The following is a 26183-nucleotide window of genomic DNA, read 5'->3' as shown; positions in this document are numbered from 1 at the left end:
GTGTTTTATAGTTTTCTATATATAGGTCTTTAGTTTCTTTAGGTAGATATATTCCTAAGTATTTTATTCTTTCCGTTGCAATGGTGAATGGAATTGTTTCCTTAATTTCTCTTTCTGTTTTCTCATTATTAGTGTATAGGAATGCCAGGGATTTCTGTGTGTTGATTTTATATCCTGCAACTTTACTGTAGTCATTGATTATTTCTAGTAATTTTCTGGTGGACTCTTTAGGGTTTTCTATGTAGAGGATCATGTCATCTGCAAATAGTGAGAGTTTTACTTCTTCTTTTCCAATTTGGATTCCTTTTATTTCTTTTTCTGCTCTGATTGTTGTGGCCAAAACTTCCAAAACTATGTTGAATAGTAATGGTGAAAGTGGGCACCCTTGTCTTGTTCCTGACTTTAGAGGAAATGCTTTCAATTTTTCACCATTGAGGATAATGTTTGCAGTGGGTTTGTCATATATAGCTTTTATTATGTTAAGGTATGTTCCTTCTATTCCTGCTTTCTGGAGGGTTTTTATCATAAATGGATGTTGAATTTTGTCAAAGGCTTTCTCTGCATCTATTGAGATAATCATATGGTTTTTATTTTTCAATTTGTTAATGTGGTGTATTACATTGATTGATTTGCGGATATTGAAGAATCCTTGCATCCCTGGGATAAAGCCCACTTGATCATGGTGTATGATCTTTTTAATGTGTTGTTGGATTCTGATTGCTAGAATTTTGTTAAGGATTTTTGCATCTATGTTCATCAGTGATATTGGCCTGTAGTTTTCTTTTTTTGTGGGATCTTTGTCAGGTTTTGGTATTAGGGTGATGGTGGCCTCATAGAATGAGTTTGGAAGTTTACCTTCCTCTGCAATTTTCTGGAAGAGTTTGAGCAGGATAGGTGTTAGCTCTTCTCTAAGTTTTTGGTAGAATTCAGCTGTGAAGCCGTCTGGACCTGGGCTTTTGTTTGCTGGAAGATTTTTGATTACAGTTTCAATTTCCATGCTTGTGATGGGTCTGTTAAGATTTTCTATTTCTTCCTGGTCCAGTTTTGGAAAGTTGTACTTTTCTAAGAATTTGTCCATTTCTTCCACGTTGTCCATTTTATTGGCATATAATTGTTGATAGTAGTCTCTTATGATCCTTTGTATTTCTGTGTTGTCTGTTGTGATCTCTCCATTTTCGTTTCTAATTTTGTTGATTTGATTTTTCTCCCTTTGTTTCTTGATGAGTCTGGCTAATGGTTTGTCAATTTTATTTATCCTTTCAAAGAACCAGCTTTTGGTTTTGTTGATTTTTGCTATGGTCTCTTTTGTTTCTTTTGCATTTATTTCTGCTCTAATTTTTAAGATTTCTTTCCTTCTACTAACCCTGGGGTTCTTCATTTCTTCCTTTTCTAGTTGCTTTAGGTGTAGAGTTAGGTTATTTGTTTGACTTTTTTCTTGTTTCTTGAGGTGTGCCTGTATTGCTATGAACTTTCCCCTTAGGACTGCTTTTACCGTGTCCCACAGGTTTTGGGTTGTCGTGTTTTCATTTTCATTCGTTTCTATGCAAATTTTGATTTCTTTTTTGATTTCTTCTGTGATTTGTTGGTTATTCAGCAGCGTGTTGTTCAGCCTCCATATGTTGGAATTTTTAATAGTTTTTCTCCTGTAATTGAGATCTAATCTTACTGCATTGTGGTCAGAAAAAATGCTTGGAATGATTTCTATTTTTTTGAATTTACCAAGGCTAGCTTTATGGCCCAGGATGTGATCTATCCTGGAGAAGGTTCCATGTGCGCTTGAGAAAAAGGTGAAATTCATTGTTTTGGGATGAAATGACCTATAGATATCAATTAGGTCTAACTGGTCTATTGTATCGTTTAAAGTTTGTGTTTCCTTGTTAATTTTCTGTTTAGTTGATCTATCCATAGGTGTAAGTGGGGTATTAAAGTCTCCCACTATTATTGTGTTATTGTTAATTTCTCCTTTCATACTTGTTAGCATTTGTCTTACGTACTGTGGTGCTCCCGTGTTGGGTGCATATATATTTATAATTGTTATATCTTCTTCTTGGATTGATCCTTTGATCATTACGTAGTGACCTTCTTTGTTTCTTTTCACAGCCTTTGTTTTAAAGTCTATTTTATCTGATATGAGTATTGCTACTCCTGCTTTCTTTTGGTCCCTATTTGCATGGAAAATCTTTTTCCAGCCCTTCACTTTCAGTCTGTATGTGTCCCCTGTTTTGAGGTGGGTCTCTTGTAGACAACATATGTAGGGGTCTTGTTTTTGTATCCATTCAGCCAGTCTTTGTCTTTTGGTTGGGGCATTCAACCCATTTACGTGATACGTATGATCCCGTTGCCATTTACTTTATTGTTTTGGGTTCGATTTTATACACCGTTTTTGTGTTTCCTGTCTAGAGAATATCCTTTAGTATTTGTTGGAGAGCTGGTTTGATGGTGCTGAATTCTCTCAGCTTTTGCTTGTCTGAAAAGCTTTTGATTTCTCCTTCATATTTGAATGAGATCCTTGCTGGGTACAATAATTTGGGCTGTAGGTTATTTTCTTTCATCACTTTAAGTATGTCTTGCCATTCCCTCCTGGCTTGAAGTGTTTCTATTGAAAGATCAGCTGTTATCCTTATGGGAATTCCCTTGTGTGTTATTTGTTGTTTTTCCCTTGCTGCTTTTAATATTTGTTCTTTGTGTTTGATCTTTGTTAATTTGATTAATATGTGTCTTGGGGTGTTTCGCCTTGGGTTTATCCTGTTTGGGACTCTCTGGGTTTCTTGGACTTGGGTGATTATTTCCTTCCCCATTTTAGGGAAGTTTTCAACTATTATCTCTTCAAGTATTTTCTCATGGTCTTTCTTTTTGTCTTCTTCTTCTGAGACCCCTATGATTCGAATGTTGTAGCGTTTAATATTGTCCTGGAGGTCTCTGAGATTGTCCTCATTTCTTTTAATTCGTTTTTCTTTTATCCTCTCTGATTCATTTATTTCTACCATTCTATCTTCTAATTCACTAATCCTATCTTCTGCCTCTGTTATTCTACTATTTGTTGCCTCCAGAGTGTTTTTAATTTCATTTATTGCATTTTTCATTATATATTGACTCTCTTTTATTTCTTCTAGGTCCTTGTTAAACCTTTCTTGCATCTTCTCAATCCTTGTCTCCAGGCTATTTATCTGTGATTCCATTTTGATTTCAAGATTTTGGATCAATTTCACTATCATTATTCGGAATTCTTTATCAGGTAGATTCCCTATCTCTTCCTCTTTTGTTTGGTTTGGTGGGCATTTATCCTGTTCCTTTATCTGCTGGGTATTCCTCTGTCTCTTCATCTTGTTTAAATTGCTGAGTTTGGGGTGTCCTTTGTGTATTCTGGCAGTTTGTGTAGTTCTCTTTATTGTGGCATTTCCTTACTCTGTATGGGTTTGTACAGGTGGCTTGTCAAGGTTTCTTGGTTAGGGAAGCTTGTGTCGGTGTTCTGGTGGGTGGAGCTTTATTTCTTCTCTCTGGAGTGCACTGAAATGTCCAGTAATGAGTTATGGGATGTCTATGGTTTTGGGGTGACTTTGAACTGCCTGTATCTTGAAGCTCAGGGCTGTGTTCCTTGTTGTTGGAGAATTTGCTTGGTATGTCTTGCCCTGAAACTTGTTGGCCCTTGTGTGGTGCTTGGTTTCAGTGTAGGTATGGAGGCATTTGATGAGCTCCTGTCAATTAATGTTCCTTGGAGTCAGGAGCTCCCTGGCGTCAGGGTTTGGACTTAAGCCTCCTGCTTCCAGTTATCGGTCTTATTTTTACAGTAGTTTCAGAGCTTCTCCTTCTATACAGCACCATTAATAAAACATCTACGTTAAAGATGAAAAGTTTCTCTACCGTGAGAGTCACCCAGAGAGTTTCACAGTGTTATATGGAGAAGAGAAGAGGGAGGAGGGAGTTAGAGGTGACCCGAATGAGATGAGGTGGAATCAATAGAGGAGAGAGTGGGCTGTCCAGTAATCTCCTCCTATGTGCACTCCACAACTGGACCGCTCAGAGTTGTTCACGGAGTTATACAGAGAAGAGAAGAAGGAGGAAGGTGACAGAGGTGGCCAGGAGGATAAAAGGGGGGAATGAAAAGGAGAGAGACAGATCTAGCCAGTAATCAGTTCCCTAAGTGTTCTCCACTGTCTGGAACACACAGAAATTCACAGAGTTGGGTAGAGTAGAGAGGGGTTAGGGAGGAGACACAGGCGACCTGGTGGAGAAAGGGGAGAGTCCAAAGGGAGAGAGAACAGTTAAGCCAGTAATCTCGCTCTCTAGTGAAAAATGGGTCCTGAAGATTGGGTTCTTAAAGGTACAAAATTGGTAACAAATACATAAAAGGAAAAATTAAAAATCTAGAGTAGAGTTTGGAATTTCAAAGATACAATGTTAAAAAAAGAAGAAGAAAAAGAGAGAGAGAGAGAAAAAAACAAACAAGAACAAACAAAGTCGCATAAATTATAAAGAAAATACAGGTACAAAATTGATAACAAACACCAAAAAGCATAAATTAAAAATCTAGAGTAGAGTTTGGAGTTTCAGATATACAAGGTTATTTAAAAGAAGAAGAGAAAGAAACAGAGAAAAAGAAAAAAAAATAGGGTCACAGAAATTATTAAAAAAAAAAAAAACTATAGGTACAAAATTGATAACAAATACCAAAAAGCTAAAATTAAAAATCTAGAGTAGAGTTTGGAATTTCAAAAATACAATGTTAAAGAAAAGAAGAAAAAAAAAAAGGTCAAAAAAATTATAAAAAAAATATATATGAAGTTTGCTTTAAAAAAATGGGGTCTTCTTTTTTTTTTTTTGCAAAGTAATTGGTTATAAAAGTGAAAATTAAAGGAATAATAGAAGACTTAAAAAAATTTTTTAATAAAAATAGAAAGAAAGAATGATCGTAAAAATAGTAAAAATATATCTAGGACTTTCTCTGGTTTTGTTGTGCATATTGCGGGTTCAGTTCATTTTTGGCTAGTTCCTTGGTCCGACTTATATTTCTCAAGATCTATAGGCCCCTTCCTATGTAGTTGGTACTAACCTCAGGGTTTTAATCTATTTGTAGCTTCCAAGGCGGTTCCCTCTGTTATAGCTTCTTCTGTTTGCTGGTCTCTTCAGTGTCTGGTTTCCGCCTTGACACAAAGGGGACGGTGGAGGACACTTTTTTTTTTTTTTAGGCTCACTTGTTCAGTCGTGCTGATGGGAGGTAGGGAGGGATGCTGCAAACAAATAACACTGGCGTGTGCTCGCAGTGCCTCAGCCACACTGGGTCTGCCCCCCGTTCACGGCGCGTGTAGCCTCCCTGCCCACGCTGCTCAGGCTCTAGGTTGCTCCGCTGGGAACCATCTGTGGCCGGCCCTGGGCTGCCTGCACTTCCCAGGTCCAAGCCGCTCAGGTTCAGGCACTTCGGTAGTCCTCAGAGGCACAGACTCTCGGTTGGACCTGCGTTTTGTGCCTTTCCCAGATCCCCAGATCCGAGCAGCTCAGGTGATGAGGTGTTTGGCGTGTGCGATTGCTGCGACTTATCGCCTCCCCGCCGCTCGGTTATCTAGGTGTGCACCGACGCACCTTCTCAGGCAGATGTTGACCATCCAGACCCCCAAGAAGTTTTAGTTAGCAAAGAAGCCTGCTTACAGTTTTATAGATAATGTCTCTCTGGGGCTGCGATTGTCCCCTTCCGGCTCTGGCTGCCTATCACCAGAGGGGGATGGTCTGCTGCCGGCTATCTCTGTTCAGTCCTTTGTTCCGTGCGTGGGCCGGGCGGTGTCTTAGGTTAGGGCTGGCTTTTCACGTGGTAGATATCCCACAGTCTGGTTTGCTAGCCCAAATTATTTCGTTCAGATAGCGCTCGGGGTATTCAGGCCAGATCCTTGCGATGCAGCCCGTGCCGCGCCTCCCTGCCCAGCCCCCACTTGCTAATGGTGGATGCAGGCGTCTGCGCTGCTTCTCCACCGGGGGAGTTACCGTAGGGCTCGCAATGTGTGGGTTTTAATTGTTTATTTATTTTTCCTCCCTGTTATGTTGCCCTCTGTGCTTCCAAGGCTCAGCACAGATTCGGCAGTGAGAAGGTTTCCTGGTGCTTGGAAACTTCTCTCTTTTTAAGACTCCTTTCCCGGGACGGAACTCCGTCCCTCCCTCTTTTGTCTCTTTTTTTGTCTTTTATATTTTTTCATACCTCCTTTTGAAGACTTGGGTTGCTTTTCTGGGTGCCTGATGTCCTCTGCCGGCATTCAGAAGTTGTTTTGTGGAATTTACTCGGTGTTTAAATGTTCTTTTGATGAATTTGTGGGGGAGAAAGTGTTCTCCCCGTCCTACTCCTCTGCCATCTTAGCTCCTCCCTCCCATGTCCAGTTCTAACTGTTGCTTCCTGACCTGCATACAGGTTTCTCAAGAGGCAGGTCAGGTGGTCTGGTATTCCCATCTCTTTCAGAATTTCCCACAGTTTATTGTGATCCACACAGTCAAAGGCTTTGGCATAGTCAATAAAGCAGAAATAGATGTTTTTCTGGAACTCTTGTTTTTTCCATGATCCAGCGGATGTTGGCAATTTGATCTCTGGTTCCTCTGCCTTTTCTAAAACCAGCTTGAACATCTGGAAGTTCACGGTTCACGTATTGCTGAACCCTGGCTTGGAGAATTTTGAGCATTACTTTACTAGCATGTGAGATGAGTGCAATTGTGTGGTAGTTTGAGCATTCTTTGGCATTGCCTTTCTTTGGGATTGGAATGAAAACTGACCTTTTCCAGTCCTGTGGCCACTGCTGAGTTTTCCAAATTTGCTGCATATTGAGTGCAGCACTTTCACAGCATCATCTTTTAGGATTTGAAAGAGCTCAACTGGAATTCCATCACCTCCACTAGCTTTGTTCGTAGTGATGCTTTCTAAGGCCCACTTGACTTCACATTCCAGGATGTCTGGCTCTAGATGAGTGATCATACCATTGTGATTATCTGGGTCGTGAAGATTTTTTTGTACAGTTCTTCTGTGTATTCTTGCCACCTCTTCTTAATATCTTCTGATTCTGTTAGGTCCATACCATTTCTGTCCTTTATTGAGCCCATCTTTGCATGAAATGTTCCCTTGGTATCTCTAATTTTCTTGAAGAGATCTCTAGTCTTTCCCATTCTGTTGTTTTCCTCTATTTCTTTGCTCTGATGGCTGAGAAAGGCTTTCTTATCTCTTCTTGCTATTCTTTGGAACTCTGCATTCAGATGCTTATATCTTTCCTTTTCTCCTTTGCTTTTCGCTTCTCTTCTTTTCACAGCTATTTGTATGGCCTCTCCAGACAGCCATTTTGCTTTTTTGCATTTCTTTTCCATGGGGATGGTCTTGATCCCTGTCTCCTGTACAATGTCACGAACCTCAGTCCATAGTTCATCAGGCACTCTATCAGATCTAGGCCCTTAAATCTATTTCTCACTTCCACTGTATAATCATAAGGGATTTGATTTAGGTCATACCTGAATGATCTAGTAGTTTTTCCTACTTTCCTCAATTTAAGTCTGAATTTGGTAATAAGGAGTTCATGATCTGAGCCACAGTCAGCTCCTGGTCTTGTTTTTGTTGACTGTATAGAGCTTCTCCATCTTTGGCTGCAAAGAACCATAATCAATCTGATTTCGGTGTTGACAATCTGGTGATGTCCATGTGTAGAGTCTTCTCTTGTGTTGTTGGAAGAGGGTGTTTGCTATGACCAATACTATATAATTTACATTCAGTTTCTCAGTTAATCATCCAACAAACTTATGAGGTAGATATTATCATTATTACTATTCTTATTATCATTATTTCCATTTCACAAACAAGAAAGCCAGAGGCTCCAAAAGAACAATTTGGTTCCATAGCTATGGCAGGGGCAGAGCTGGGATTTCAGTCCATGTCTGTCAAATTCTAGGTCTTGTGTTCTTTGATATCAGATGCAATTGAAAGTTAGACTGAGTTTATGTGGATGAGTGTAGTGAGTGCAGCCTTTAAGGGAAATGAAGGATTTGAATTGGTTATGAGAGCTGGGCTGCATTTGGATGGGCTGAGAGGAAGAGGGAAGTCACTTTGAGCATGGGAAACGACATGGAGGTGATGTGTCAGGGGGTGTTCAGCATCTAGAATAGAGTCTGCTATGTGGAAAGCTGTAGGTTGAATGGATGGATAGATGGGTAGATGGATGGATGGATGGATGGAGGGGTACGTAGATGAGTAAGTGGGTAGGTGGATGAGTGGATGAACAGGTGGGTCAGAAGGTGGATGGTTAAAGGAAGGGAAGGATGGAAAGATGAGCTAATGGGCAGGTGAAGGAATGGATGGATGGATGACATTACATATAAGACATGATAGTCCCTTATAAAACATAAATACAGAGATAGGAATGATTTTTAATATGCATACGAAGATTTTAATTTGAAAACCAATGTTGTCTCTCAAATGGGTCAGCTCAGAGAGTCTGTAAACATATTACCAGGAGGGTTTCATGTGTCTTAAGAATTAAGAGTTAAGATCAAAGGTAGTTAAGGTAGATAAGATCAAAGACCTTAATTTCAATTTGTATTTCACTATTTCCTAGTTGTGTGACTTTGGTAGTTTCTTAACTTCTCTGGGCCTTGGTTTCTTCATCTGTATAATAAGAATAAATACCTTATATCATTCTTCAAAAGGATAAATGAACCAGTCCATGTAAAGCTCTTAACATCGTGCCTGGCATTCAATAAAAGGTAAGAAATCTTTGAAAATAAGTAAACACGATGGGGCTGATTAACCTGGGGCTTTTTGGTGTGGCCAGGAGCCTACCTAACAAGCAAGACCTATTATTTATCAAAATCATTTTCAGGGAGACCGAAGTAGTCTAAATTGATGCATGCTAATTAGAACTTCTAAACAAACATATGACAGTCCAGAGACCAGAATTTGGAACCACCAAGCTTCTCAAATTTGGAAGATAGTTTAACAGAGCAGGGACTTCAAAACCAGAGACTTCAGAGATAGAGTCACTTTGAAATCTGAACTCAGCTGTTGTTTACTTAATGAAAAATCAGAGGATTAGGAATGGGAAAGAATCTATCCACAAGGTCCCCGTAGGCTGCAGTCATTGCAACCAGAGTTGACCGCAGTGTGGGGGCACAAGTGGATTTACTCAGAGCACAGGATGCGGACAGTGGCTGAGCCCCGCAGACACCCCTGCAGTCTCCACTGGTGTGAGATCAGAACAGGGGCTCTCACAATGTCAATGACCCACAGTGCTGGGAGGGCTGCTGCCCTGGTTTCCCATTTCCTACTGGAAGACCGGAGTCTCAGGGGAGAGCAATCCTTGTGCTGGGGGAGGTACAATGTGGCCAACGTGTCCTCGCTTCTCTTACCTTCTCATGCCCTCTGTCTTGGTCTCTGGGGTGCAGGTGGGTGCTTAAACCTCACCCTCGTGTTCTAGGATGTCCTGCTCTTGAATAGATGTAACTTATTCCTTGCAGGGGAGAAGGCAATGGCACCCCACTCCAGTACCCTTGCCTGGAAAATCCCATGGACGGAGGAGCCTGGGGGGCTGCAGTCCATGGGGTCGCGAAGAGTCGGACACAACTGAGTGACTTCACTTCCAGTTTTCACTTTCATGCATTGGAGAAGGAAATGGCAACCCACTCCAGTGTTCTTGCCTGGAGAATCCCAGGGACGGTGGAGCCTGGTGAGCTGCCATCTATGTGGTCGCAGAGTCGGACACGACTGAAGTGACTTAGTAGCTTAGCAGCATTCCTGGGCGGGGGGCGGGTGGGAAGCTAGGTCAGGATCAACCTGTGTCTGCTTCCTGGCGACGTCACCCTTCCCTCCATGCCTTTCTTCTCCCCTAGCCCCAGGCCTCCTTCACTGAACTGTAATTGTCCTTCTTTCTCCCTCCCCAAACTGAGCTTCCTCAAAGATGGAGACCACGTCCTTCCTTGCTCACCACTACATCCTCGATTGGCATGTACATATTTGATGACCTAAGAGGAAGGAAAGGAGGAAAGAAGGAGGGGAAAAAAGTCAGTTGATTTCTCAGTGACCTTTAAGAAAGGATTATTTAGAAAAACAGGGATCAGCTGGTGTTCAGCGGTCTGAGTGCATTCCACATATCCCAAATACAGCAAGGAGCACATCGCAGCCACTCAATAATTGCTAATAATAATAACTGTAATATAATAATAGTAATAAAATAATAATAACTGTGATAATAATAATTACCTCACCCTGCCAGTTAAGATCATTAGAATGCCTAGGTCTCCATGTAAGACCAAGACTTAAGATTTCCCAAAAAGATGGATTTGGAATCAGCTATGGTGATACTTCTTTCGGAAGCACCTCTGCATCAGCCTGTGGGGAGAGGAGTGATGGAAGATGTTGCAGCTGGGTCCCACCGAGCGTCTGGAGCCAGATCCACAGACACGCATCCTCAAGCTCCCTCACAAGAGTGGCCTGACCTCAGAGTCAGGAGCTGGGGTCTCTGGAACCACGGGGGTCAGAAAGACAGGAAGAAGAACAAGTGACAGGGGGTGGGTCTCTATGAGGCAGGAGAGGAAGCCTGAATGGACTTCCCCCAGCAGGATCTGTAAGGGCTTCTGACAATACCGCTAGCTGTGCCCAAAGCCTGCAAAGGTCAGAGTGAAAGTCAGGCAATGCTGGGGTGATGATGGCCACTCTGACTGGTGGGAGGTGATAGCTCAGTGTAGTTTTGATTTGCATTGCTCTAAGAATTAGTGATGTTGAGCATCTTTTCATGTGTTTTTTGGCCATCTGTATGCCTTCTTTCTAGGTATGCCTTGAGAAACTAACTGGGCCAAATAATTTGGGGAAACAAGTGAGCAAAACAAAGTTCTTCAAGGTTTCTTACTTTCAGGACTTCTTGCCTGCTCACATGCCTTGTGACTCTAGGAGAGACTGATATAAGTAGTGGTTCCCAAATTTATTTAGTCACAGGATCTGTGTTCCCATATATGTCAAAGACTAGGATTCCATAATGCATACCTCAGGAAATGCTTCTTTGGGAAACCAGTTGTCATATCTTACTTTCAGCCCAAGACTCCAGGAAGAGTTTTTTAATTTATTTTTAATTGGAGGGTAATTGCTTTACAATGTTGTGTTGGATTCTGCCATACAACAACGTGAATCAGCCATGAGTATACATACACCCCCTCCCTCTTGAAACTTCCTCACTGACTCGATGGACGTGAGTCTGAGTGAACTCTGGGAGTTGGTGATGGACAGGGAGGCCTGGCGTGCTGCGATTCATGGGTTCGAAAAGAGTCGGACACGACTGAGCGACTGATCTGATCTGATGCCCCACCCAGCCCTCTCGGTCATCATAGAGTCCTGGGCTGAGCGTCCTGGGCTATACAGCAACTTCGCACTAGCTATCTATTTTACATATAGTAATGCCTATATTCCAATGCTACTCTCTCAGTTTGTCCCACCCTCTCTTTCCCCCCTGGGTCCACAAGTCCTTTCTCTGTGTCTTCATCTCAGGCCTGTCCTGCAAATAGCTTCAACAGTACCATTTTTTCTAGAGTTTTTAACAATGGAAACAGGCAGGAAACTATGTTCTTGGCTTCAGAGCTAAGCTCTCCCTTCAGACAAAGACTTACACAAGAGAGATTAGCAGCTCTTAAGACTAAAGAGTGTATAAAGTGTAGTGGTTGGAGTAACACAACCCTACGTTTGAGTCCTTGCTCCACAGTTCCCTAACTAAGACTTTAAGTCTGTCATCCTCTGTGAACCTTGGTTTCCTAATCTATAAAATGGGGATACTAATCTATTCCTATTTTATCGGGTTATGGTGAGAAATAAATGAGTGGAATGCACGTAGAGGATGCGGTATGTTGCCTACTACATAGTTAAATGCTCAATAGATGCTTTTATTATTACAATGATACAAAAATGTCACAACATTTCATATGCGCCCCATTTTTTACTCCAGTTTTTTATTTTAAGAGAGAGGAAAAGGAGACAGGGAGAGAGAGAGGGAAAGTGCAAACATTCTGACTTGGAAGGGAACTTATGCTTTGAAGCTGACAAGTATAATTTGTCTTGAGACTGCCAAGCTCTTGGGTTGAGCCTTCATATTAGAAAAAAGAAAAAAGAGACAAGTGAGATTAATCTGGGGCCTTCATTACTTACTCCATCTGGCCTGGCTTGGCACAGCCCCTTCCCTCTACAAACCGATTACTCCTTCAAAAGCCTCAGCAAAGTGGCCTCTAATGGGTTTTGACATGGCAGGAATGGCGCTCGCACAGCATGGAGATAAGGGCCCCAGCATCAGGGCCAAAACACTTCCAGCGCTATGGCCCAGATGCTCCACCACAAAAGAAAGAAATGAACTGAAAGGGAGCCAAGGCCTGTGGGCCAGGGTGGATCTCAGGATTCCCAGGAGCACCTGGTTTCCTACGGCAGCGAGCAGCAGAAGCAAGGCTCACCTGGATAGGACCAGTGATATGGATTATCTGACGGGGGCATGTTCCAGTGTCCAGGGGTACTTACTAATCTGACTTTACTGTCACATTGGGGATAGGTAGGTGCTTGGGGGGAAGTCAAGAAGCTTGGTGTTTTTAGACATTTGCCAGTAAAAACCTGCTGAGGAGGCCTTCTCGCATTTTTTTCCGGCGCACATGGGCACCCCATGGTGATGCGACTGGGAGGCAGAGGAGGAGAAAGAAGAGGAACTGATGTTCACTGACCACTGACTATGCTCCAGGCAGTCCCCACACTGCTGGCTCCATCACCCGCACAAGCCTGAGAAGGAGATATTACTACTGTCTCCTTGAGAGAAGGTGATGTGTGTGTCCTGAGTCACCCAATAAGTGAACAGAGGATTGTCCACCTGTGGGTCCATGTTGGTAGCTGTGTTATTTTGCTCCTTCAGTAGCAGCCTCTGGAATTGAGAGAAATTAGGAGAAGGCAATGGAGCCCCACTCCAGTACTCTTGCCTGGAAAATCCCATGGACGGAGGAGCCTGGTGGGCTGCAGTCCATGGGGTCGCTAAGAGTTGGACATGACTGAGTGACTTCACTTTCAGTTTTCACTTTCATGCATTGGAGAAGGAAATGGCAACCCACTCCAGTGTTCTTGCCTGGAGAATCCCGGGGACTGGGGAGCCTGGTGGGCTGCCGTCTCTGGGGTCACAGAGAGTCGGGCACGACTGAAGTGACTTAGCAGTAGCAGCAGAAGGGAGAATCTTCCACAGCCTCAAGAGGTACCGACTCTGTGACCTGAGATTGTGGAACATAAAGGCAGCCTTAGAGCCACTCTGAGAAAGATGGATTCTTGAACAGAGGACACAAACCAGATTAGTGGATCCATCAGGGATTGTTTATCTTGAATCGGGAGACTGCCAGTTACTGAAACAAAGGCTCTGCTTCTGAGTTGCTTTCAAAGGCTCAGGAACTTTGGCTTCTGGGGCAGAAGGTGTCAAGGCCAAGCTTGGTGGCTCCCAGGGCCTCAGAGAAGTGAGTTTGGGAGGCTTGGTGAGTCAGAGACTGTACAATACTGCCATCTCCTGGGAGTCCATCTGGTCTGGCCAGGCAGAAATCCAGCTCAGAATACCTGACTAAATTATACATTAGTTTCTCTGCTTCCCCAGGGAGACTTCTGTGGTCACATTACAAATCTGGACTGCCAATGTTTATTTATTAGTTCATAAAGCCCACAGAGATGGAAAGTATGGGCTTCCAAGTCAAAAGCTGGCCCATTTGTTTCATTTTTTAAAAATTCAACAAATCTTTGAGTGAGTGAAAGTTGCTCAGTCTTGTCTGACTCTCTGTGACCCCATGGAATTCTCCAGACCAGAATACTGGAGTAAGTAGCCATTCCCTTCTCCAGGGAATCTTTCCAACCCAGGGTTCGAACCCAGGTCTCCCACATTGCAGGTGGATTCTTTATCAGCTGAGCCACCAGAGAAGCCAAACAAATATTTAGCATCCCTAATTTGTGCCAAGCATTGTGGTTGGCCCTGAATACGTAATCAGTGTATCAAGGCAAATGGTCCCTAACTTCACGAATTTTATAGTTTAGTGGAAAGGCTGAGCTATAAACAAGGAATTGTCCTATTGTAAGTGAGGAATTTATACATTATTACTGTGATGAGTGTTTAGAAGGAAAAGCACAGGATGCTGTAGGAGTATACAGTGTAGAAGGGGAGAGGAGGACTCTGGCCTGGTCAATTAGTCAGGAAAGCCTTGCCTAAGGATATAATCTATATGCAGACACCTGAAGGATCTGTAGGAATTAGCCAGCAAAGTGATTTGGGAGAACATGTGTGAAGGCCCTGACACAGGAAGAAGCCTGGTACATTTGAAGAACTAGAAGCTCTGTACTGATGGAGAGAGAGAGAGAGAAAAAGAGAAAGAAAGTGGTGTGAAGTGAGATTGCAGACAGAAATAGGCAACAACCAAATCACACAGGGCCCTAGAATGTCATGAGAAGGATTTGGCTTTATATTGGCCAAATCTCTTTTTGTTACATATGACAAAGACTTAATGCAAATTAGTTTAAGCTGAAAAGGCAGCTTTTTGGTTCATATATTTGGGAAGTCTGGCATTAAAACTTCAGGTATGGCTGGATCCAGGAATTCAAATAGTATTATCAAGACTTTCTTTTCAATGAGTTCATTGTCTTTGCTTGTTTCTGCATTTCTTGCTAGTTGGCCTAGTTTTCTCCTGCAGTGACATATTCTGTCAATCTGGTAGGAAAATAGTAACTGATATTCACCATACCTACCTATATCTTTATAACTTACAATCCAAAAGGAAGAGAAAGTTATCCCTCCATCTCCATTTTGAAAAGAAAAATCAGGGAAAGACAGTTGGCTCAGCTTTGGTCACACGCCAGACCACTGGATCCATTAGACCTATCACTTTGTCCACTGGGAGGCAGGGCAATGATTAGCCTAACCTGGGTCACATTTCTACCACTGTAGTTAGAATGAGGGTGGAGGGTGAAGAAAGGAGATAGGGAGGCATCTTGGAGCTATATGGAATATGGGAGGAGACTCCCCCAAGAAAATGGTACTGCTTATAGAAGAAAAGTGGGGGAAAATGTGGGATATATAAAAACATTGACAAAATACCATCATAATTAACAAAAAGCTGTAAGAAACCACTGATAGGCTGTGTGCAAGTGAAAAACAAGATAAGATTTATTTCTTAAAAGACCACACTGGCTATTATAAGACTGAAATGGAAATAAAGGGGTAGAGCCAGAAAGGACTTCAGATTCTAGGCAAACTAAAACTTTGCCTACAACATAGAAATTATCTAGAAATGCTCAATAAACCATAGCAAAGATCCTTTTATTTATTTATTTTTTAAATATGTATTTTCTTTTTATTTATTTATTTGTCTGAGCTAGGTCTTAGTTTCAATGAAAACTCAGTAGATGTGGGATCTAGTTCCCTGGGCGGGGATCAAACCCAGGGCCCCTGCATTGGGAGCACAGAGTCTTAGCCACTGGACCACCAGGGAAGTCCCACAAAGATCCTTTCAAACGCAGAGTAGAACTTGTGAGAAAGTATGAGAAAATCTTTAGGAGGCAAAGACAAGGAGGAAACTGAAGAATGGAGCATTGAGTAGATGAAGCTACTTTCCCTTGGAAGTTTTTCCAGTCTTAGGTAACCAAGAAACTTACATTTTAACAGCCCTAAAAGAAGAGAGAGTATTAGGTCTAAATGAGATGGGCTTCGAACTGAGAACTTTCCTACCCCTGCCCACACCCCACATAAAGTTGGGAATCTCAGTAAATCGTGAAATTATCGACTGGGGGAAAAAATGTACCCATCATCAAGGAGAGATAATAAGAAAGCATTTGTGTCTTGATTTGCCTCTAGCTAGAAAAAAAGCCATCACCTTCAAGAGTATATAGATACGAGTCTTCTCATGGGTTTGGGGTTGAAGTTCATTCTGTGTGCATGGTCCTGAAATCTTCAACTTTAAAGCAATTCCAAACAACTCAAACCTTGGGGAGTACCTGAAGAAAACAAACACACACTTTTCTAGAGATCCTTAATCTAGGATGCACTTAGAGAAGATTTCTGCCGAGTATGTGTTTGTTCACAGTCCCTTGCTGAGGTTTTCAGCCATCTTTTTCCCTGTGATGACCACATGGACCTTTAGCTGACCAGTGGCCACCAGGGCATTCCTGATCCCTTCCCCATCTGCTCTGGCCTTCCTAACTTCTGTCCTCATGATTCCTCTTCCTACCTATTGCTGAACCGAACCCACCATAGCCTTGATATTTGCATCATTTCTCAGACTTGGAACTTCAGTCTCCTTCTCAACCTAGCTTGGGGTTTCCTGTAGTTATGCTGCCCCCCAGAGACAATTTTTCTCCATCTTTTAGGCCCAGCCTGGCTTTGAGAGCCTATGTTCTGGCATGACCCCACATCCACTATGCCTTCTCAGTTTGCCCTGACCCTGCATTCCTGGACCAGGACAGAGGGAACAGGAGAAAAGGAGGCAAAAACTATGACAGGCTCTGGGTTGGTCTTCATCCCAGTCTGTGACATCTCATGGGGAGGTGATGTGGCCTGTGGAGCCTGGGTACCTCCTAACACAGAGCACCTGTGCCCTCTTGCTGACCAGGCCCGAGTCAGAGAGTAGGTGTGGGAGGCTCTCATGACTCCATCCCAAAGTGAGAAGTGCATGAGAGGGCTCCAGAAACCTGAATTCCTTCCCACACCATGGCCCGGGGCAGTGAGGCTGGCAACGTAGAATGGTAGCACTGAGTTCTGAGAGTGTTTGTTACCCAGTCATGTCGACTCTCTGCAACACACCAGGCTCCTCTGTCCATGGACTTCTCCAGGCAAGAATACTGGAGTGGGTAGCCATTCCCTTCATCAGGGGATTTTCCTGACCCAGGGATTGAACCTGGGTCTCCTGCATTACAGGCAAATTCTTTACTGTCTGAGCCACCAGGAAGTCCTTCAAATAAATATCTGACTTAGAGAAACAGGTCCAACACAGCATCTCTGTGAAGGAAATAAAATCACTAGCAGTCCAGAAACACTAAGGGAGTGAGCAGGCAAATTTGCCCTTTGCTACATACCCATGAGCTGTCCTAAGAGACAAAGGCAGGACCTTGACAGCCCTGACAGACCAGGAGAATAACCACAGCCATGGCACGCTTCCGAGCCAGACACTCAAGGTGTCACGGAGGGAGACAGTGGGCCCCGTGAGCTCACATATGGAGATGTGTTTTGCTAACAGCTCTGGATGGAAGCTGATTCTGGCCCTGGGCTGTGTGCCGTGTGCAGGCACCCTGGACCCACCATTCCCACTGCTCTGCATGCACATATACCTTCCCCTAGTGCCTGTCATGGGGAATTGTCATTGTTGGTTTAATGACTTTGTTCTTGACTAGCACGTGATCTCTAGTATAGAGCGGTGGCCGGCACATAGCATGGGCTCAATATAGCTATTAAATGCATTACATCTGTGTGTGCTAAGTTGCTTCAGTTGTGTCTGACTCTTTGCAATCCCATGAACTGTAGCCGGCCAGGCTCTTCTGTCCCTGGAATTCTCCAGGCAAGAATACTGGAGTGGGTAGCCATTCCCTTCATCAGGGGATTTTCCTGACCCAGGGATCGAACCTGGGTCTCCTGCATTACAGGCAGATTCTTTACTGTCTGACCCACCAGGGAAGCCCTACAAAAGCTAGAGCTAATAATGAATGCTCACCTTTAGGATTCTGATAAGGATTCAATGACATGGCGTATATAAGGTGATTAAATGGTATCTGGTACTGAAAAGGTGGTCAAAATATATAAGTAGTAGTGACTTAGACAATTTGGGGAAATAATCTGATTGCTGTATGTCATGTTTACTGCAAATCTACCTATTTGACAATACTGTTGTGGAGTCAGATTCAGAAGACTCCTACAGGTGAGGCCTCAAAGTGGCAGATGGAAAAAAAAGTGGCAGATGGAAAAAGCCAAAGTGTAGAAAATAGCTGGGACCATGATCTTAAATTAGTGAAATCAAACTTTAATTCACTACTGAGTTTAAAAAACATCAGCACAATTATTCTACTAATATGTTTTGCAGTCATGATTTAAGGAGTAGTCTCATTCAGCACTAACTACTAATTTTCTCCATATTGGGTATCAATTGACAGATTGACTGGTCTATATTCAAAAAGGCTTTCATACCCACACATGTTAGTTAAACATTTGTATATTCCTCAGAAGTAGCGAATAAGTTTTCAGTGACATTCTCACTACCACTGATACATATTTCTTGTCCAGTGCATTGTACTGAGGTGTCTGGGGCCCTGTCTGGACTTAGTAGAAATAGTACTGCAGTTGATTAGATGTACAATGTGTCCGCCATGGGCCTGGGAACATGAAACAATAGCACATGTCTATACTTGGAAAATTGACAAATGGATGCTCTCAGCAAAAATAATTTCAAGATTAAATTCATTCTGCTGCCCATCTGACTCAGAATGGTATTTTTAGTGGGGGAAAATACTAATCCCAGCATTGTGACAGACTGTGTTTTCCAGAAGATAGCTATAGAGCTTCCAGCCACATTCAATATGACCTTGCCCCTCCTCCAAGAAGAGGTAGGTGTGATGCCCCATCCTTAGAATCTGGGCTGGCCTGAGTGAGTGGGTCATCACCAGTTGGATGTAGCAGAAGTGATGCTGCCTGACTCCTGAAGCTGGGTACGAAAGGAGACCCAGCTTCTGCCCAACTCTCGTGACACATCTGCTCTCGAGCAGCTTCCTCTGGAAGCCAGCACCAGATTGCGAGGAAAGCAAGCTATACAGAGATGGTGTGTAGGTCAAGCAGCTGAACCCAGCCTTCAAGTCTGAGAGGCTCTGGATGATTCCTGCCCCTAGCCCATGAGTCATTCCTAGCTGCTCCAGCCTTCCCGGGTGAGGGCTCAGACTCGGTGGAGCAGAGATAAACTATCTCCTCTGTACCCTGTCTGCTTTCCTGACCCCCAGAATCTGTGAGCCTTGTTGTTGTTCTATCACTAAGTCGTGTGCAACTCTTTGTGACGCTATGAACTGTAGTACACCAGGCTCCCCTGTTCTTCACTATCTCCCAGTGTTTGCTCAAATTCATGTCCATTGAGTCAGTGATGCTATCTGATCATCTCATCCTCTGTGGCCCCTTCTCCCTTTGCCTTCAGTCTTTCCCAGCATCGGGGTCTTTTCCAATGAGTTGGCTCTTTGTATCAGGTGGCCAAAGTATTGCAGCTTCAGCTTCAGCAACAGTTCTTTCAATGAATATTCAGGGTCACTTTCCTTTCAGATTGACTGGTTTGGTCTCCTTGCTGTCCATGCCAGTTTAACAGCACTAGCTTTGGGGCTTTGTTACACAGCAGTGGTAAACCAAAGAGAGCATCCCAGACACCAAGGGTGGGTGGAGATGGTGCACCAGCTTTCTCCTTCATTGTGATTGTGAGACTGCACAGGGCATGAGAACTCTCAAAGTTTCCATTTCTTTATCTGGAATAATAATAGCTCTCTATTAAAGTACAGAAATGAAGTCAGAAACCAGTGGAGACCAAGCTTTTATGAGACAGAGTGTTTATGAAACAATGCTGCCATGAAAAGCAAATGATTGGTACTCTTGACTAGCCCTTCTGTCAACTGGAGAGTGGCACTCTGAATCATGAAAGACATGCTTTGGGAAAAATAGTTATTATCCTTCACCCACAAATCCAACTTAATGTATTTAGGTACAGTTTTCACATTTGGTAAAAACAGAGCCAAAGCTCTCAAAACTTCCCACAGGACCAACAGACAGACATGAGACATACTCTTGCTGGCAGTAACCTCCCTTCTTTTGGATAATGACATGTCAAGTTTGTGGGACTGCTTCTTGCTTCTCATAATAGAAATGGAGGAGAGTCACTCAGTCTCCCAGAAGTACACACTGTGTGCCCGCCAGCGTGAGGCCCAGGGCCAGCTGCGTGCCTGTTCCCATCATGGCTTCCCTTCTAAGAACTTGCTGGGAGGTTGGGGGAGTTTGGTCTTGCGCCTGCCTTTGTCGAGTCTACTCCTTAAAGAAAAATGACTCCTTTCTATTTTCAGGCTACATTGGTATTAATAGAACCCTCCTTCAGTTACACCTGCAATTAACTTTTTTTAAAGAAAATTTATTTGGCTACACCAGGTCTTTGCTGCTGAAGGTGGAATCTAGCTCCCTGATCGGGGACTGAATCCAGGTCCCTGAATCAGGAGCACGGCGTCTTATAAGTCCCCATAACTAACTTTTGTAGCAATGGAGATAAAATACTTTTAACATGTAAATCTGTGTGTGTGATGTCACTTCGGTCATGTCTGACTCTTTGTGAACCCGTGACTGTAGCCTGCCAGGCTCCTCTGTCCTTTGGATTTTCCAGGCAGGAATACTGGAGTGAGTTGCTGGAGTGAGTTGCTATTTCCTCCTCCAAAACATGTAAATCTAGTTTTATTCAAAGTGACCATGATATATTTCCCATCCCCTACCAGGGTCCACGTTGACCCTCTGTCCTGGGTACTTCTCACCTGCAGCCTCTAAAGCTTTATGAGTTCTTGGTGAGCCAGTCACTAACTGTCAAAGTTGGTCAACTCACCAACTTTGTAGCCCGCCGGGCTCCTCTGTCCATGGGATCCTCCAGACAAGAAAACTCTTGTGGGTAGCCATTCCCATCTCCAGTGGATCTTCCCGACCCAGGGATCGAACCTGGGTCTCCCACATTGCAGGCAGATTCTCTATCATTTGGGCCGAACACTGGTGAAAAAGGCAGTCCCTGCCTTCCGGGGTTTCCAGGACAGTAGGAGAAATGGAAGGTATACAGGCCGTTAGCATAGGGTATGATAAGTGCCATGAAGAGGGTGCTGCTGCAGGAACACTAGAAAAAGCTCCCAAGCCCAGGAAAAACTTCTTGAAGAAGATGGTATTTAAATCGAAGCCTGAGGAAGGAGTAGTAGGTGGGGAATATGGGGGAGGGGAGGGTGGCGGAGGAAGATAATGCAGGCAGAAAAGAGCAGGTCTGAAGGCCTGGAGGCAAGACAGCACAGCATTTCCAGAGAACAGCAGGTGGTTTCATTCCTGAAGCATACAACATCAGAAAGAAGTCAAATGAAGGGTGGGGGGTCGGGGGGTAAGTGGCAGGCAGGTTTGCATAATCTTGTAGGCCCCTCAAATGCACTGGGACTTCAGCATTTGAAAAACATTTAATGGTGATGAAAATGCTGGAGGAGAAGGGACAAGATGAAGGCAAGAGGCCATGAGGGGTCCTCTGTTGTAACCCAGGTAGGATACAATGATTCTGTGCATGATAGCTGCTGTCTCTTATATCCATCTCCTCTTGCTGCGGGTTCAGAACAGACAAACATGAGGGGTATATCTCTCATACATTATGTTTTCTGGAAGATTCTTACACAGTAGGTCAATTTCTGTCTGATAAGTCAACAGGAAATGCAGCAGAAGCAGCATGGATGAACTCTGGGGCCGAGGAGGCAGAGGGACCCAGGCCCCAGAGCTGGCCTCGCTGGCACTGCTGGGAACTCGGTCTTTGCTGTCATTCTCCAGGAGGCAGGGCCCACCCCCTGAAAGCCTGGCCATTTCCTGGGCCTGAGGAACATCTCTGAACAGGAATCTGCTTTTCTGAGATGAGAGCTGAATGTCAAGAGGGAGGGGAAAAGTGAAATTTCAGAGTTGGGTCCCAGACAGTTCAAACCCAGTTTTCTCACTGCAATCCTCACCATGCCCCAAAGAAAACAGGGCTGACTCACAGACCGCATCGGTCCTGGGGGTGGGGAAGCTTGGCTGTGCGCTGCTGGCCAGTCTCTCAGGGCTCCGTCTCTTGGCACTCCTGGGGGCACATGTGTGGGGGTGTCTCTCTGGAAGCCACAGAGGGAGGAAGGGCAGCCCATATTCCTGCCCACTCCCACTGCCTCGTGGCCCCGGCCACCTTCCTCTTTCCCCCTTGAGCCATCAGCTCCCAAAGCTGCAGCCAAGTGGATTAGGGAAAGCAGCTAAATTATGATCAAGGATGAGGAAGAAATTCTTGAAACTGTTCCAGGGGCCACAGGCCTGAACTGTCTGCAGCTGATTCAACAGATGGGGAGGCAAAAAAGGCTCATGGAAGGCGAGCAAGACTCGGGGTCAATATTCCACTTCTGCCACATGGTATCTGAAAACCTGGGGCAGATTACTTAAGCTTCCGTTGAGCTACAGTTGTCTCAGCTCTAAAGGGGGCACAAGCATGTCTCACTTGGAGGGTTACTAGAAAGCATCTAGCCCAGTGTCTAGGCACTTGGAAACTTTGGTTCTAACAGCCTGTGTTGCCTACACAATCCCTAAGGCACTTATCCTACACAGCCTTCTCTCTGTGTGGGACTTCATTCCCCCAGCCTGTCTCCAAGGCAGCTGGAGGGCAGTAACTATGTGTCACACATCCTTTCCTTCCCAAGGCATCTCACACTCAATGGGGCAGTGTGTGTTTCCTGGCTGACTGATACACTCACGTTTCAAGATCGGGGAGCGGGGGTGGGTGTGGGGGTGCTAGGCAACAACGCCAAAACTAACAGTCTCTGGCACCCAAGGCACACAGCGAAACCTTTTAATAAGTAAAACATGGGGGCATTTGCATGCTTTTCTTCCACCTGTTAGAAGTAGTTCAGAAGTAGCCAGTCAGTACCAGAGGCTTCCCTGCCTGGGACCATGCCATGCTTCTCCAGTGGTGTGAGCTTGGACAACAGCTGAACCTCACCTGTAAAGTGGGAAAATTTAAAGTACTTACATCGTAGGGTTATTGGCAGCACTTACAGAGTATATATATGGAAAGCACTGAGTACAGTGCCTGGAGTAGGATTAATTGATGTTCAATAATTACTCCTCTCCATCTCATCATTATCAAAGCTCAGTTCTGTTTGCTGAGCTGGACACCCTTGTTAAATGGTAACACTGGAAATCTTACCCCAGGTAAAGGCCCTGCTGCCTGGGATGGGAATTCCACCCTGGGTGGGGCAGGGGTGCAGAGCTGGGCTGCCTCTCTTGCTCTCCGTACAGCAAGGTGGCTTTGTGAGAAGTGCCTTCCAGACCACAAAATGCATTTCAAATATTTCGATTATAGTTTATGTTTTCCCTATACTTTAAAGTCTAGAAAGAATAGTGTAGGCACAATCCTAGTTCCCACTTGTTGGACAACCTACTGTGAATGAGACACCCTGCCCCAGCTTTTCACAGATCCACTGTTTATGCTCTCAGTGGCCTGCAAAGTTAGAACTAGGTTTCAAGCCCATTTTAAAGATAAGGAGAATGATACTCAAAGGTCATTCAAGGTTTCAAGTGAGATTCAAACTCAGGTCTGTTGGCTCCCAAAACTATGCTTTTAACTACTGAGTTGCACTCAGGGGCTGAATGTAAATGTTCTAAGAGGAATAAGATGCCAATAAGCTCAAGATTTCCAGCCAAATGCTGGTAATCCTGCTCTGAGATTCCGAGAGTTCTGCCTGTCCCCTCAACAGGCAGCGTGGCATCTCTGCACCCAGGGCACGAGGCAGTCTTTGCTATTTAAGATCTCCTGAACACTCTCTTCCTTCCCCTTGTTCCAAGTTAACCATGTTGAGCTTAATTTATCCACCACGGAAGGAGTCAGGGTTTGGTTGACCCTGCTAAGATTTGAAATTACAGTTCTTGAGTCTAATTTTAAACCTAGCGCAGAGAACATTTTTTCCCTAGCTAGGACATCCAAACAAAATACAATACCACCCTCCCCCTCTTAAAAAAAAAAAAAAAATCTGGTTTCTTTCTGAAATCAAAAGAGCATTTTGTAAGAAAAAAGACACACCAAGACATGGTACCTTATTTTGCTTTAATATCCCAAAATACTTGTGTGAATGGGACTATGCTGCAAAATGAGAGAAATCTGTAGACAAGTACGTCTCACTCTGAAGAAAGAGCTGATTGGAGAGAAGGCACCAGAAACTGCGTTTTGCTAGGTGACATGTAAACATTAAATGAGGGAAAGGCTCACCAAGGAGAAAGGAATTCTCACTGTCATATCATGGGGCAGATCCTAAGGATGGACATTGGCCTCATAAACTGATGCTCAACCTCCATCTTCCAGTGTAGTGTAAACAGGACCCGGTGCTAAGGAGACAAACACCCACACAGCAGCAGCGCACAAGGGCACGAAAAGGAACCGACAGCAGCATAAGCGCCTGGGTTCTTTCCTTTCTCTTCCCCACATGGCTCCTGCAGGCATATCAATTGGCAGAGCCTTGGAATAGTACCATTTGTCAACAACTGGTTAGTGGAAAAACCAAATCCTAAAAAGCCTGGGTGAATACACTTTGTTTCTGTCTGTGCTCTTCAATCAGATGACTCGGAGGGCCTGGGGTGGAGGGACGTACCACATCTGGCCTGTCTTCTTAGGTGATAACAGTGGGTGCCGTGCGTCCCGTCTTTTCCTGGAGCTGGGACACCTTCAGGGCAATGGAAATAAGGGGGGCCAACATGACCTGAGGGAGACACAAAGAGAACAATCTTTGCTACCACTTTCTCTAGAGACAGATCCAGAGCTCCAGCCCTGACTTGGCCTCTGAGCTCCAAACCCTCATCTGTGTACTCTGATATCCCCAAGGCTCCTCAAACTCTCTAAGTCTAAAAACAAAGACATGGTTCTTTCCCCACAAAAGAAACCTAGTTCCAGCATTCCCTGTTTCAACAATGTGACACCACAGTCTATCGTATTTAGCAAATAAACTTTTAAGAGTTGATCTTGACACCTCTTGCTCTCATATTCCCATTGTTGAACCCCCAGCATCCTAAGTGACCAACCTTCTAGGTCACCCAGTTCTCCCAATCCCAGTGCCAGAGCTCTCGCTAAACCAAGCCCTCCCTTTTACCTGGAACAACTGTGCTTCCACATCAGCTTCTGCATCCTCCAATTTGTTTCCCACACTCTACCCAAAAATATCGTTCCAAAACACAACAACATCACCACCCCCACCTACTTCTCACTTGAAAAAAAAAAGTGAAAGTTAGTCGTTCGGTCATGTCCGACTCTTTGCGACCCTGAGGACTGTAGCCCGCCAGGCTTCTCTGTCCCCAGAATTCTCCAGGCAAGAGTACTGGAGTGGGTTGCCATTTTCTTCTCCAACTTCTCACTTAAGTTAAAAAAAAAAATGAATTCTGCTGCTGCTTAGATAAATAAATATTTTAATATGAAAAAAGAAAACTATGTATCTAGTTGAACTGTTCATTTTATAGATGAGGAAACTGATACTCAAAGAAGTGAAGTGAGTTGACCTGGTGATTCAAGGGCAAAGCCAAGAGTAGTTCATGTTCTATTGCCCACTGTTGCTTTCCCTCACCTAAATCTCCACCAACTCATTACACCTAGAAGAAAGCTGGAGAACCACTGCACAGGTTCACATACCACTTGCCACTCCCCTGGAGGCTCCAACAGCCCCAGTGAAGTGCTGAGGCTGAGTGCCAGCAGCTCCAGAGCAGGAGAAGGCAAGTTCCCACCTGGAAAGAAGGTGCCCCTGGGCATGTGGGCACCCTACATCCTTCAATGCCCTCCCATCTCCTAAGGACTACAGTTCAGATGAAACATCTTTCATTCATTCTTTGTACCTGCCATGTGTCAGGTATTAAGACAGAGAAGCACAACTTCCTTTCTTGCTCTTGCTCTATTATTCTGTGGGTCTACAAGGTAGATACCATTGTTTTTGATTTTAGTTTTAGGGATGTCTCAACACCACAGGGATGTGGCAATAACCGAAACTGGTGCCCGGCCACTGGAAAATCTGAGAAAGTGAAGGATCCTTCCATTTCTCTCTTTTTGTAGTAAAAACAACTGTAAGAGCCACTTTTTCTCAAAAGCTAATCCCATATGTCAGCCACAATATTCTGAACTTTGCATTCATTATCTCCTTAAATTCTTATAACATTGAGGTAAGTTGCATTCTGCCATTTTACAGACAAAGAAACCAAAGCTCAGAACATTAAAAAGACTTACCCAAGGACACACAGGTATTAACTGGCAGGAACTGAATTTAAAACAAGATCTAATTCCAAAATGGATGCTCAAAAGCACTATGCCAGGGGTTTTCAAATGAATTTCACAGGATTCTAATCAGGTGTTAGAAGGAAAAAGCTTTGTGGGAAAACAGGCATGGTGAACACTATTTAAACAGGCATCTGTACTGCAAGTCCACTCAG

At 43.9% G+C, this 26183-nt stretch overlaps 1 protein-coding gene across 4 annotated transcripts in view; it reads right to left on the bottom strand.

Annotated features, from left to right (window-relative positions):
• Positions 1 to 22558: 22558 nt before the first annotated feature.
• The window catches only part of PGM1 (phosphoglucomutase 1), a 68205-nt gene continuing 64580 nt past the window's right edge, over positions 22559 to 26183 (bottom strand). For 2 of the 4 annotated variants that reach the window (XM_086390331.1, XM_086390329.1), the window contains exons 11-12: positions 24368 to 24475; positions 22559 to 22722 (exon numbers count right to left, since the gene is read on the bottom strand). In XM_086390331.1, the coding sequence (XP_086246457.1) occupies positions 24386 to 24475 (90 nt within the window). In that variant the 3' untranslated portion in view covers positions 22559 to 22722; positions 24368 to 24385. Of the gene's footprint in view, positions 22723 to 23809; positions 24476 to 26183 lie in introns of those variants that run through there. The other 2 variants (XM_086390330.1, XM_086390328.1) reach the window with 1 other exon arrangement.

This window comes from Bos grunniens, chromosome 3, assembly GCF_055505025.1.
Source record: "Bos grunniens cultivar Pamir isolate PY7600 chromosome 3, Bosgru_T2T1.0, whole genome shotgun sequence".
Lineage (NCBI taxonomy): Eukaryota > Metazoa > Chordata > Mammalia > Artiodactyla > Bovidae > Bos > Bos grunniens.
This window is presented reverse-complemented; position numbering and strand designations above follow the sequence as displayed.